Here is a 13730-nt window from a genome sequence, read left to right on the forward strand (position 1 = left end):
ACGAGTTTCCAACGCGAATCAACCCCACATGACATCGGTGAAGATGACAATTGAAATTTGTCTGAATAGATGGTATGAAAAGCTCACGAAGGCGAGTGACAGAAAAATATTACTTGCAATGTCATTCCCGACTGTCCCTGTGAATTGTGTTTCGCTTGTAATCGTTGTTGTGGTCTTGGATCCGCTGGCCCTCGTGTTCGGTCCTAAGACATGCGCTGACATTTATATTAGTGCCTGGACATGGTGAAGGCAGAGTGTGGCTGAACGTTTTGGAGGAACCCAGAGAAAATCACAAGCTTGCAGGTATGATATAGTTGTAGAGACGCTAGCACATCAATGCTGTATATAATGTAACAAAGCGAGAATGCTCAATAAATTGTACACACCGTTCGTACGAAAACTGCCTTGGATAAAACACTCACATTCAACGCCGATCTTTACGAACGTCAAGTGATATTCATTCATCGTGCTAAATCAACAGTCAATGGCACGCGCAAAAACATTCAACAGGTCGCCCAGGTGTGTGAGTAGTGAGGGTTTGTCCAACACTGACAAGTGCAAAGAGGAGTGGGCGAACTAGGGAAAAATGTTCGGGTTGTGGGTATGGATACTGGAAGTGGGTTCATGGGAGTATAGTTCTGTGGGATAGAAAGTCTGATTGTATGACATGCAGGACAGCGTACCGTGGGTAGAGGGTATCATGAATGATTCGCGTTCCAGCGCTTGGAACACAAAACGGATCGAGGAATAATTATAGCAAGTCATCCCAGATGAAGCAGTGCTTCGGTACAAAGTTTGCGGACCCAAGCGCCTAAAGGCGAACGTAATTAGCTGCATGCTGTAGACGCATTGTACCATCAACGCACCTCGACCAAAACCATTACAGGTAGATCTTTCGCATTCTCCTCTCTGGCATGTATAACTCCCCACTAGGCATAATTCACGAAGCACCTGCCTCAGGATAACAATTGAGGATGAAGGATAGCAAACAGCTGCCTGGATCGCATCAAAAGCCTATCAAAACATTTGAGGGTCATAAAAAATACATAACCTCCATCGCAACTTTTCCGGATGGCAGGAGAATAGCGACTGCATCGATCGACAAGACGATACGGATATGGAGGCTTGAGGACGGCGCAGAGATGATGAAGTGGGTGGCGAAGCAGCGCGTTACCGCACTTGTACTCTTGGAAAACGGGAAACGGGTTGTCAGTGCGGAGGGAGAGTTCCCAGACGATTTTGATGAAGACGATTTCGATGATGTGTTGCATTGGCAGTTATGGGTACGTGATGTTGAGAGTGGGATGGTGATCGCAGGTCCATTGGAAGGTCACACAAGCATGGTGATTGCTTTGGACATTTCCCCTGACGGAGAGATGTTGGCCAGCGGGTCATACGATCGCACAATCATTTTATGGGACACTAGCACCTGGCGAAAGAAAGGTCATCCTCTCTTGTGTGGCTCATACGTCACTTGCATCCGATTTTCTCCGACTGGTCAACTCGGTGTTGCTGCCAAGGAAGATATCCACATATGGGACTTGAATCAAAGGAAGCGTCTTGCTCGATTCAAGGGCCACTACGACCTCAACACTGCATGCAACTATTCGCTCACCTGGACTCGTGATGGTACACATCTCCTCTCAGCAGGTGATAAATATGATCCTGCCATTCGCTCATGGGACACATCCACCTGGAAACAGGCTGGTGATCCCTGGACTGGCCATGACGAAGACAACTACATCTACCATATTGTATTGAACCCAGCGGGCACCCTTCTCGCATCAGCATCTGCCGACTGCACTGTTCGATTGTGGCAGTTTCCCACAGGCACAGAAGTCGCCCGATTTGAGCACTCAGATTGGATGTCGCGTGTTGCATTCTCGGTGGATGGACGCTATATATTCAGTGGCGGCGACGACAAAAAAATCTCGCAATGGGAGATACCTGAGGATGTGCTCATAGCAGCGGAAATTGGTCTTCTGTCCAGCACGAAGAATGAGGTAACTACTCCCAACTGTGATCTCGTTCCTTTCCATGCTCAAGTGTATTCATTCCAAGGCTGCTCTCCGCAGGCAAAAGGTGTGTTTTCTAACTCTGCATGTGATATGTATCCTAACTCTCGAAAAGACAAAACGCCTGCTTAATGTACGTGGTTTGAAAATCATTTGACGGCCTGCCCTTCAGTGGTTTTCTCAGTCAGAGATTCCTGGCCAGCGCCGAAACAAGCCGGCGACCTACCAGCGCTTCAACACATCTCATGGATGGGATGCTGCATCACCACTCGCTCATGCAGAACGCTCTTCATCTTCTCGCTTGCTCGATGTCAAGACCTTTTTCAATGGCATCCGACCGTCATCTGACAATAAGGGGAAGCAAAAGGAGCGCCGGCCGAAACGAAATGCTCCCCAAGTCGTCGATGTTCCTCTTGGGCAAGCTACATACGTGCGTTTTCTGTGATCATACTATCTAGTTTGTAATATCTGACTGGGTCCTTTGCTAGGGCGATGTCGTTGGTGTGGACGATGGAATACGACCATATGTACTCTTCTTTTGCCTCAGCTGGTTCCAGAAAAAGAAGAAGAAACCGGATCCACCACGACCAGTCTATGACGACGAACTCGATGACGACGAATCTGAGCATGCCATTATTGATGTTCCTATACCTACTACACGGTAACACAAGGCTATTCACTTGTTAAATCGCTTACCTGATGCACTGTCGTAGGACCCAAATTGACACCGCCAAAAAAACTAAATTGACGCCAGTGTCTTTTTTCCAGTCGCAGCCAGAGGCAGGTCCATCTCGCCTTGCACCGCCAGTTGAAGTAGACATTGTCAATGTCCCAATGCCCACTACCAGGTATTAAAATTTTGTTCATTTGTTCGACCGATGACCTGATATGGTGTTTATATGATAAGAATCGTCCAGCACGAAGAAATGGAGTTGACACCGATGGCTAGTTAGTCACAGCCAGTGGCAGGACCGTCTTGCCTTGTCGAAGAACACGCGGGAGAATAGTCTTCGTAGTCAGTTTTATCTCTCGAGCTTTACGTCGTACTTACAGTTTCATATCATCTTTGACTCTCTCCGCAACAACCATAACATTTACAATTGATTATGAAGGTTCTTGCGACTTTTTACTCAGACCAAAGCGTCGACAGCTTGAGAACTGAACATTCAACAATTCATTGCAGACTTGACTTATGATGCCTATGCGTTGTTGAGACACTTGTCAATTTCAAGCTGGTTACCCTCAGAACATCGACATTCAAGACTAATAGGCGTGTTCACGCCAGTTCTCAAATGCTTCTGCAATAGCACATTGTCCGAAAGGTGGGTACAAGTGACATCTGCAGAACAGCCTGCCATCCGCGACATTTTCAGCTCGAAACATAAATATGTAAGGGCAGCGGTACCCATGTGGTGGAAGAGCCCGCTACCATCTAACTTACATGATATAAATCCATCTACAGACCAGCCACTTGCTCGCCCTTTGCCTCTGAATTGCCCTTGTCATATCTTGCATAGAATTAACCAATGGGAGTGGCCTGTTCTGCCGTTCGCAATGTTGCTTGCCGTCGATCAAGTGCATCCATGTTTCTCACAGCGGCAACAAAGTCGGCGTAATTGTCGCAGACAGTGCGCCAGTGCCTAGCAGCTAGGATTTCGAAAACTTTGTGGTGCGAATCCACTTCATCCCGACCAAGGCCGTTAGCGAAGCCTTTGTCGAAGAGGATTATAGGTCTAGATTTATGCTCATCAAAGTACCGATCAAGGTGGGTTATGGGGAGCCCAGAGGAGCGAAGAAGATTGTTGAGCACTTCTCCAATAGCCCCAACTTCAAGCTGATCGTTGGCCTCCGCACTAGCTGCGCGATGCTCAGGACAGTATGAGGAGCTGCGTGAAGTGACGTGACAGTGTCTACGGTCCATGTGCGAATTGACATTGTCCGCAAGCTCAGAATCTACGTCTTCTACTTCAGCACCTACAACTTCTTCATTCCTACCTTCAGCTGACACGGGACTCTCAATTGCATCAACTGTGATGTCAATTACCTCGGGCTTGATAGCTTTGGAAGCATCAACATCGATAGCATTGAAGTTTTTCCCGGCCCTCAACATAGGTAGTTGCGAGAGAGTGAGGGAAGTACGTTTTGCCTGCTGTGTCATCGTGGACGAGGAAGGGCCTGGCGCAGGCCGCGTCAGAGAAGTTGCTTGCACCGTGTTCTTGTGCGGAAAACCAACATCTACCTGACAAGCAGATTCGGAGGTACTCGATTGAGCCACGATAGACCCTAGCAGCTTTGGAGCTCCCGACTGGTCGTCAGTGACCGAGGGGTGTCTTGACTCGGAGCGTTCACGGCGTTCTGTCAAAGTCAACAAGTTAGTACCCCATTAAATCACAGGAAACATACCAGCATTCTCAATCGCAGCGCCAGCAGGCCACTCGCACTTCTGCCTCTCTATTACACAGCGTCAGCAGCGCTCAGAAAGCTCGTACTTGCCGGTGTGTTGATTCTGATGAAGGATTGTAAGGCAGGGCCTTGCTGAGTGCTTCTTTGTGCATATCTTGCATTTGCGCGCCACCTGTTAGTGCTCGAAAGTTTAGTATCTGAGAAGTTCAAGTTAGACGAGAAACTTACTTCTCGAGGGTCTTGTATGCTATACTGCTGCATTAACTCTTGATCAGAGCGGCCTTTGTGAGAAAGTGTACGCAGGCTCGAAGGGGCTAAGTTCATTGGCAAGGGCTGCTTGAAAGAGAGTCGAGAGCATTTGGCAGGACGGTCTACAAGCGAAGAAGGCTTCAAACATAGTCTAGCATAGTTACCGTGAGGTGTGGACTCAGAATAGACGTACCATTGCGGTGACTTGCGTCACGTCCTCTCGATGATGTTTGACCCGAGACATGCGGCGCACAGGATGCTTCTCACCATCACCCACGTCAGCGGAATTCATCGACTCTTGAATGTCGTCATTGTCATCAGTAACGGTAGGAGAGGAGATAACACCAGAGCCGTGGTCAGCAGTAGGAAGCATAGATCGACCTTTACCTTTGTTGATGTTGGAAGGCTCAGGCAGAGTCGCGGGTCTCGTAACGGCAGGTGGCGACTGCTGGGAGCGAGCGAGAGCGATAAATGCCCGCAGTGATGCTGTCGAAGCCTCGACAGTGAGCGGAAGCCAGCGGCGGCCCCAAGACAGCCAAGGAATATGCCGACGCACGTCCAACTGGTCTTGGAAGGTCCTGAGGAGGTTGGCAACCTGAATTTGACTGTGAGTAACACCTTGTTGTGGTCTTCAGTGTGGAGGCAAGTCTAGGCAAAGAACTACGATCAGCGACGATTTGAAAAGGTTTGAAGAATAAGGGAACTCACAAAAAATAGTGCAATGTCGCGTCCCCATGCCTCCAGCAGGTCGAAAGGATCGTCCGCGCTGGGAGCTTGTAAAGTGAGCATGCTGGCTATTTCCACGACTTCAAGTTGGCGGTTGAAAGCGGGAGCAGCAGTAGTAGTTGCAGCGGAGGCGGGCATGGTACCGGTGAAGATAGATGACAGAGTCAGCTGTGGATAATAAAGCTTGCGATTATGATGACATGTATTTGGAAATAGATGAAATTCGGTCGCGCGTTTCCTCCACCGTGACTCTTGACGCGGTCACGTGCTTGGTCACTCGCAGATTGGGTGAAGCCAACGACAAGAACTTTGGTTGGCGGATCCTCATTCCAATGTCGTCCAGCATATATCAAGTGTTCCTCAAAAAACCTGTTCATACTGTATTATACATTATATTTTGAAACTCCAATAAGACACCCCGAGGACCTTGTAATGCGTAAATTCCCGAACTCTGGTCCATTCTCTTGGATGACGTGACCCGCGCGTGCATGTCAATGGTCTTGGCACTGTGGGAAGCATTTGAGAAAAGGTATGTGTACCGGCAATTCATGGTGACTTGGGATCATAGATGGTGTTCAAGTCATCGCCTCAGGCTGTTGCGAGTGAATAGCACATCATTGGTGGGACTTTCAATTCAGTCAACGGGCTGACTCTGCAGAAAGGCCACTTGGCAAGGACCAGGAGATGATCAGGACAATAGGTGCATTTAATCTTGAGGGCGAGAAAACTGTAGTTCAAGCCGTCCTGTTGCCTATTCCCACTCACGGAAATGTGTTTCAGCATGTCTAGGACAAGGATTCCGAGAATATCGAGATTCCATCAAAGGAGGTTTGTGCCACCTTCCTGTATCCATCCTACAGTCTGATTGACACCATAAAATAGCTGTTACCTTCAAGCGTGCATTACAACCGCTATGCACTCTCAGAACTCCTTTGCACTCATGGCCACTAAGCCCACAGCATTTCCAGGACTAAAATCGTGCTATGTAGCGACTAGGCAGCGACAATGATGCTCACCATGAGCGGCTCGTGCTCTTGAAAAAGGAATGACTGTCTCCTCAAAGACACCCTACCCAGGTGACCATGGCACGCAGCTCGCACAATTGTGTGTCGAGGATGTGATGTCAAAGAGGATCGAGAGGCGCCCGAAACATGTATATGCGCAAGCTCGCTTTGATGCACTTCCATCTGCCCATAACGCACGTGTTTTTGCAGTTGCGTCGAGGTTCCAGACGTTGAAGATATGATGGAGAATGCCGCTCCTAGATTACCATAAGAAAGCTAGGGGGTACATCGGTCTAAACACCTGTAAATGTCACTTTCCTCCAACGGTGTATTCTCGAAAAGCTAAACATGAATGCAGGACATCTTGTTAATCCTGCCTTTTATGGTCGATAGTGTGCTGAAACCAGGATGGACAAGGCCTCCCAGGTACATTGGCACTCGGGATGCAATATGAAGGTATCTTGGAGGAGATGAGCAGGGGAGACAGATAGATGCATGTTACGGGAAGTATCGCAGATGGTTCGTGCTCAATTATCGCTTCGTTAGACTGCAAACTCGGACCAAGGGAGTGAGTATGGTCATTTAGGGTTAAGTACGCGCCTCGGTATGATAAGTTCGGACACTAGCGATTATCAGCATCCCACGAGGCTTCGGATAATAAGTCGATGTTGTAGACGGGTTGCAACACCAAGCCCACAACTCCAGCAACAGACCTGTAGGTTGCTCACATTCTGCTCCTTGCCTCGTCTAACTTCCCACTAGGCATAGTTGACAAGGAATCCGGCAGGATATCTGCTTCCGTAGAACAAATCAACGTCAAGGCCGACAATGAACTACTGAATCATATCGAAATCACGTCAAGACATTTGAAGGTCATGAAGAAATATCACCTCCTCAGCAATTTTCACAGACAGCAAGAGAATGGCGACCGAGTCTGACGATAATACAATGCATATCTGGAGGCTTGAGGATGGCATGGAATTGAAGAAGTGGGAAGTGAAGGTGGTTACTGCACTTGTTATCTTGCGAAATGAGAAACACCTGCTGGCAGTCAGAGCTGATGAGAGAGTTGTTGGTGCCTGATACTTGTAGTGGGACGATCGTTGCAGGTCCTTCAGACTGTCTCACCGAGGTTGTGGATGGTTTGGACGTTTCCCCTGATGGCGACATCCCGGCCAGCGGGTCATGGGACCGCACAGTCATCTCATGTGGCACTAGCACCAGAGGAAAGGTGATCCTCTCGTGTGGCGCTCAAACCTGTTGGGTCCGATTTTCTCCAACTGGTCAACTCGGCGTTACTACTCATAAAGATATTCAAATATGGGACTTAAACCAAACAGTCCCCAAGTGTCTTTCTCGGTTAACGGCCACACCGACTTCAGCTTGACTGGATGGAGCTCATCATTCATATGGACCCCAGTTTTTTTTTAGAAGGGAGGGCCTTGTTTATTGTCTGCTGGGGCCAAACCTGTAGTGAACACCACTTACTATGAGCCCCTGATGGCGCTGATCTCCTCTTAGCAGGTATCAATACCTCTGCTCTCGGGATAACTCCACCTGGAAACAGGCTGGCGATCTCTAGACCCAACATAACAAATTTATCTTGAACCCACCTGCTAGCATCGTTATCTAGTGACCACACTGCTCACTTGTGGGAGGTTCCTGCAGGCACAGAAGTTGCTCGACATCAGTACTCCGATGAGGTGGATCAGGTTGCGTTCTCAGTTGACGAACGCTCTATATTCAGCGGCGGTTATGACAAGAAAATCTTGCAATGGGAGATACCAGAGCAGATTCTCACAGCAGCGTGCGGTGATTCTCAGGCAGAGATGAAAGGCCGGGAAAACAAAAGATGCGTTTTCTAACTTTGCAAATTATGTGCATTCTGACTCGATCAGAGTATCATAGGCCTTCTTGATGTATGTATTTTCTCATATATTGTTAATTAAAGGTTCCTGGCCAGCTCCACAATAAGTCGGTCACCTACGAGCGGATCGACAGGTCTCGCGTGCAGGCCGCTTACTTTGAACTACTGCGCTCTGACACAGAAAGCCCTTCACAATCTCGCTTGCTCGATGTCAGAAACTTTTTCAATGGCATTCAGTCATCATTCGAACAGGAGGGCGGGGGGGGGAAGGATTTGGAAGGAAGGGTTCCACAATGCTGGTGAGCGTATTTGAGTTTGAATTCATGCATATTTGACGTGGCAGCTCCTCTTACGTTACCAAACGTTGGTCAACTTTGGATGCACTAGTACTGTGAGCTACGATGATGAAGCTTCCGCAGCGGACTCATCTTTATCATTCACTGGGGAATCGCCACGCAACTTATCACGGCTAATTCATCGAATCTAGTTATTTGTCACCAGGTCTCATTCCCATGTCAGATATTGCATGCTGTATCGTGGCAGTACCACACCTTGAAGCTCTCGACAACTCCTGTGTGAGGTCCACTAGCCCCGATCTGAACATGCGTGCAATCGTTCAGAGAAGAAGCCAGAAGTGAGCGGACCTGCTAAAATCTATAAAAGCCCTCCTGGATTTCCAGTGTAGTGTATCGACGAAGTAGTCACTCCTCTTACTATCCCTGAACATCAAAGATGCAGCTCTCTGTGCTCTTTAGTGCGTTTGTATCTTTCGCCATCCTTGCTGCAGCGTCACCCACGCAAGGAGCCATCTCGAAACGTTCCTGTGAGTATTCATGTTCATGATCAGTATCATATCCACTCAGATGCCACAATGTATCACTCAGCTAAGCGAGAGAACCTTGACATCAACTTTCAACGTGATCTCCTTGAAGAGAGTGAGAAGCGCGCGGAGCTCGAGGCCAACCTTGTGGGATATATTGATTACGGCGGAGGAAGCGGCCCTTCTGAAGGTTGGATACACTGATCTGCAGTTTATTCATTCATGGAATAACCCTTTCGCAGCAAATGAGAAGCGCGAGGAGCTCGAGGCCAACCTCGTGGGATATGTTGATTACGGCGGAGGAGGCATTTCTGAAGGTTGGATACACTGATCTACAATTTATTCATTTATGAATTAATCCTTTTGCAGCAACTGAGAAGCGCGAGGATGAGGAAGATTATGCACCTGCTACCTAGATGTGGCAATTGCCCTAATCGATGAGCGAGCAACCGGTCACAAGGTCTAGAGTCGAAAGCATGACCGTCATAACAGTCTTGGAAGTTTCAGTATTTTCGTTTAGATTATCACGGGCGCTCTACTTACTGAGTATTTGATTCTTACTCATTGTAAAGTCCCCTTGGAATTCTCCCAAATATAACTAGGCTGGTGTATCACTTGCGCAAGATACTCAACTTTGTAACGCTACCTCGAATCCACCCAACTTCAACCTGCCGTCATAAATTTGCTTCCCCTCGCCTTTCCTTCTTTTTTAAATGACCTCTTCGTCACTTCGTCAACTGTTCTGGCCCATGACGTTACATGATAGTGACATACATATACCCCATAATGTCCAACACGGCCTGCGCTAGAGCTAGCTCATTGTTGACGCTTGCGAGTGTCAAGAACTTCGAAGTAAGTGATGCGTTTGGAAATCTTGTTGTTAATGTACTATCTACATTCTAGCGCTAAATTTCCAGCGAAGGGTCCCGGCCTCACAGCTGCGCTGCTCGACTCTCTTGAATCCCCTTTGACTTCGGAGGGGCGGTGACCGGAAACAGCAGTTCGTCTGATCGTACTACAGCAACGTGGTCTGTGCAGCTAGTAGCCCTCCCAACAACTCTAGAGTCGAGCAGGAGTATATTAGTATTAGGTATTGCAATTAGTGCCGAACTAGAAGGAAATGTTAACACCCCTGCTGAAGGGACGACGGAGCACATTACCTTTCGATCGAATGAACGAAGTGAGAGTGGTGACGGTCGACCATGGACTACGGTAGGCAAAAGAAGGGGCCATGGTAGGAATAGATCCGAAGACCAAGTAAAGAAACCTGATGAGCTCACGAATGAGAAATAGTAAACGCAGCGAAGGAGAGGCCCACTGAGGCGGAACTTCATATATTGAGCTGATGCGAAGAGAGCGTCAGCTGGCGCGAAATTACCCGCTCGACCTCAGAAATAGGATCTGCCGGCCCTACTTGGCCTGAAAGCCGCGGCTTTAGCTTGGCTTGGAGCGGTTTTGGCTTTCAAAAATCTTAGGTCATGCCGTCAGCTAAAGTGGTGGTGAAGCGTTCATCGTGAAGCTGAGAGCGGAGACACGTGTCAATAGACGCGTTCTCATTATATTGAGGACAGCATTTACAAAGCATTCACGAGCTATCCCACTTCTTGCTTAGCGTCGGGATCACTGATATATTGACGTAGTTATCAGAAGCAGACAGCATTAATGAAATACGTGCGCACCATGAGGTGTTCTCGAGGTGCGCAGCGCACAATTGCGATATCCCAGATATCTGACCTATTGACTTCCCTGATTACCAAAGGACCACCTCATGTTAAAAGGTTGTCTTACATGTGCTTTTCGTATTTGGGAAAAATGAATAGTGGATGCCGGGCGAAGCGCTGACGCTGAGATCATGACCCACATTGCACAAGCATCGAATGTGATACGCACGAGCCATCCACTCAGTGACAGGCAGGCTACCTATCCGTTCTCACCTAAGCCAAGCTCACCCCCGGTAAGGCGTGCCAGTTGAGCAATGCAACAACACAGCACCTGTCTCTGCAGAACATCAAAAGCTTGGCACTAAAGACGACAGGCAGTCACCTGAGTTATCTCACCTCGAGATATAGGTCGTTAGGATTATCACGAGTCACGATCCTATATGTTCGCCCAGGCTTGCTAGCGGACAGAGTAAAAGGATGTCTCCATTTCTGAAAGCGTGACGAACCACGACAGAACGTCGTAATTGTGGATGGGCGATACTTGGAAGGCAGAGGGAGGTGGATTATAGGAGATGCGATAACATATGAATCCTTAGATTTGATCCTAGCAAGGAAGTATGGGTATCTCATTAGGGTCGATGGTCGATGGGGGATAGGCAGTTGGGAAATGAGGTGGAAACTGCAGTGGTAGACAGTATACAGGACAGCACTAGACTGGTAAGCCTCCGTGTTGTTATAAGGCTTGCGTAGAGTTCGAGAAGGGAATTGCTTAGAGAGAGGACTTTTTCTTAAGGAGGGACTACTTGAATCAGATGGGGGACGACGACTTCTTATTTCGATGCAATGTACAAGTTGTGTTTAAGAACGTGAGGCGCTAAGGGTCCTCGGGTATACCTAAGCCGAACGATTAGGTGAAAACGTAGATGGAAAGTAAGTGGCAGCGATCCTGACAGGGTAGAACTAGCGGGAGCGAAGGAGAGTACGAAAGTATTGAATGAGTGGTGGTTTTAGACAGTGCAGTTTGCACAGGAGTGACGAGAAGTTTAACTGTTCTTGGTACAGCGAGGTGAAATGGGGAATGGTGACGAAAGAAAGGTGTAAGAAAGTTGGTAATGGCAAGGGTATTGTGTGGCGAGGACTGAAGAGCCCTGCTGAATGTCGATGATGATGAGATAATGAAGGTAAGAAAAGAGAGATTGTATCCGCGTAACTCGGATGCGAAGCGTGATGCTTCTTCGCATCCTTGAGTCACGTGGCTGACGGGACGTATGTCCGTATGTCTCGCTGTGAAGCTATAGTCGGGGCGTAAAGGATATGAATCCTTACATTGTCAGCATTGCCAACGTACCTGTTGTGACGCCCTGCCACCCAACATACCATGTATGTCGCAAGTGTTCAAGTTGTTGGCGAAATGCTGGCTTGCTCAGCTTAATGATATGGCCAACCAGAATAATACTGTAACCTTGAATGAGGCACGTTGAGTGAATTGCATAGGAGAATTAATGCATATTAATGCTGCAGGATGGTGCTATGATCGTCACATGGCCACCACTGTTCGATATTCAATACTCAATGATCAGCATGTTCAGATCTGGCGTCAACCTATGTACAGCGAAGCGCTGTGAGGCTGAGCGCTACGGCGTTGATCGCACATTTCCATCATGATGAAATTCTGGTGCGCGGGAACTTCAAAGAGCGTGTGCCATCTCATACTTGGGAATCTCACGGGTGCTCACTTCAATCTTTAATGAAGTTCAGTCGATAATCGCCCACCTTCAACGAATCAAAGTCCTACTCACAAGTTCTGGCTGATCAGATCGATCAACGGTTGGCTCTGCGCGGCATCAAAATTCCAAGGGCGTCCAATAAGATCGCGGTCACTCTTTTATGCAAAACGTCTCATTTGACTTTACTACCCTCCACACCCTCTCATCTGAAGCATCGAGCACCGTGAATCTACGAATTTTTCGTTTCTTGCTCTTGCTCTTCGATAAGATCATCAAATCACTCCTACCTTGAGGTCCGAGAACCACCTTGTAAGATACAACACCATGTTGGCGATGCGGAAGTGCCTTTCCCGCAGCCAAGTTGTAGAGCCTCGAGGTTTGCATCGCTATCTGCATCGAGTCTGCCTTACCAAGTCAATCGCCAGAGTAATTGGAACGGGGTTCTTCATATGGAGAACTGGAAGAAGGGATGTTGCATGGTGAAGTACAACCACACAATGATTTGATCGATGAGAGTGTGATAATCTCAAGCGTGGCGCTAATCGCATTGCGGCACCTGCACACTGTCACAAGCTGCCTGAGGCTGCCGGACATCGTATCTACCAGTGTCGCTCCAAATATTATGGCTCTTCGCTAGCTCCTGCACGTTGTCCATATAGTGGGCGTGGATCTGCAAGGTCGCGAGCATCATGTCCGCGGTGCGCAAAAATACTTACCTCGCCGACACCGCTGTTCCCAGCTAAGGAGGCTTGGGCTGGCTTCTGCAGCTCTTCACATTCACCGGGAGATTCTTACCGCCGCGCTGTTCTAGGTTGTTCCTATTACTCGGGTAAGTCAGGGGAAAATGTAGCTGAAGAGGTTTTCGAGGTCTTCAAGTTGTCATGGCGTTCTTACGTTACGCTGCAGCTTGTTTTCGGGAGCCGAAGTATTCGGACGGGCACTTATCGCTCCATTGGTAGAATAGAAAATTTTAAAAACAAAAGTAAATGAGATACTGCAAACGGCGCATCCGACAGCATGGCTCGTAATGCATCTGAACAGATAGGGATTCCACTAGAAAACTAACGAGCTGTCTCACAAACATCTTGCTATGTTTGGGTTAACGTCAAAGAAGCAACAAGTACATATGCAATAACAAGAAGGTGCATAACTGGGGTTACGCTGGAACGTTGATGCTTTTGACGGTGGGCGTTGATTATTTGTACGGAATGGTGTCATAGATATTTCATGTTGTCTTTATTAGAAGGAACGCAATGTT

The 13730-nt window shown here is 48.0% G+C and overlaps 5 protein-coding genes across 5 annotated transcripts; 2 read left to right on the forward strand and 3 right to left on the reverse strand.

The window, feature by feature from the left end:
* The first annotated feature begins 790 nt into the window (after positions 1–790).
* Positions 791–3260, forward strand: BJ212DRAFT_1576423 (WD40-repeat-containing domain protein). The gene is made up of 8 exons (XM_041342157.1): positions 791–886; positions 934–2003; positions 2062–2082; positions 2131–2148; positions 2200–2445; positions 2504–2676; positions 2729–2863; positions 2923–3260. The coding sequence occupies exons 2-8, from the start codon at positions 975–977 to the stop codon at positions 2966–2968; spliced, it is 1668 nt and encodes a 555-aa protein (XP_041194626.1). The 5' UTR covers positions 791–886; positions 934–974; the 3' UTR covers positions 2969–3260.
* Positions 3261–3438: 178 nt separating this feature from the next.
* On the reverse strand, positions 3439–4417 carry BJ212DRAFT_108716 (uncharacterized protein). The gene has a single exon (XM_041329013.1). It carries the CDS (start codon positions 4171–4173, stop codon positions 3535–3537), a length of 639 nt encoding a protein of 212 aa, XP_041194627.1. The 5' UTR covers positions 4174–4417; the 3' UTR covers positions 3439–3534.
* A 443-nt stretch (positions 4418–4860) lies between these two features.
* BJ212DRAFT_1347447 (uncharacterized protein) lies at positions 4861–5607 on the reverse strand. The gene is made up of 3 exons (XM_041335370.1): positions 5376–5607; positions 5055–5315; positions 4861–4964 (listed from the first exon to the last, which is right to left on the reverse strand). The coding sequence occupies exons 1-3, from the start codon at positions 5529–5531 to the stop codon at positions 4956–4958; spliced, it is 426 nt and encodes a 141-aa protein (XP_041194628.1). The 5' UTR covers positions 5532–5607; the 3' UTR covers positions 4861–4955.
* Positions 5608–8996: 3389 nt separating this feature from the next.
* Positions 8997–9500, forward strand: BJ212DRAFT_1479735 (uncharacterized protein; the record flags this gene model as incomplete). Its single annotated transcript, XM_041339945.1, has 4 exons — positions 8997–9087; positions 9149–9274; positions 9327–9401; positions 9454–9500. The coding sequence occupies 4 exons, from the start codon at positions 8997–8999 to the stop codon at positions 9498–9500; spliced, it is 339 nt and encodes a 112-aa protein (XP_041194629.1).
* A 471-nt stretch (positions 9501–9971) lies between these two features.
* Positions 9972–10600, reverse strand: BJ212DRAFT_108825 (uncharacterized protein). The gene is made up of 3 exons (XM_041329014.1): positions 10403–10600; positions 10240–10351; positions 9972–10131 (listed from the first exon to the last, which is right to left on the reverse strand). The coding sequence occupies exons 1-3, from the start codon at positions 10416–10418 to the stop codon at positions 10017–10019; spliced, it is 243 nt and encodes an 80-aa protein (XP_041194630.1). The 5' UTR covers positions 10419–10600; the 3' UTR covers positions 9972–10016.
* Positions 10601–13730: the final 3130 nt, after the last annotated feature.

This window comes from Suillus subaureus, assembly GCF_016647635.1.
Source record: "Suillus subaureus strain MN1 chromosome Unknown BJ212scaffold_11, whole genome shotgun sequence".
Taxonomy (NCBI): domain Eukaryota; kingdom Fungi; phylum Basidiomycota; class Agaricomycetes; order Boletales; family Suillaceae; genus Suillus; species Suillus subaureus.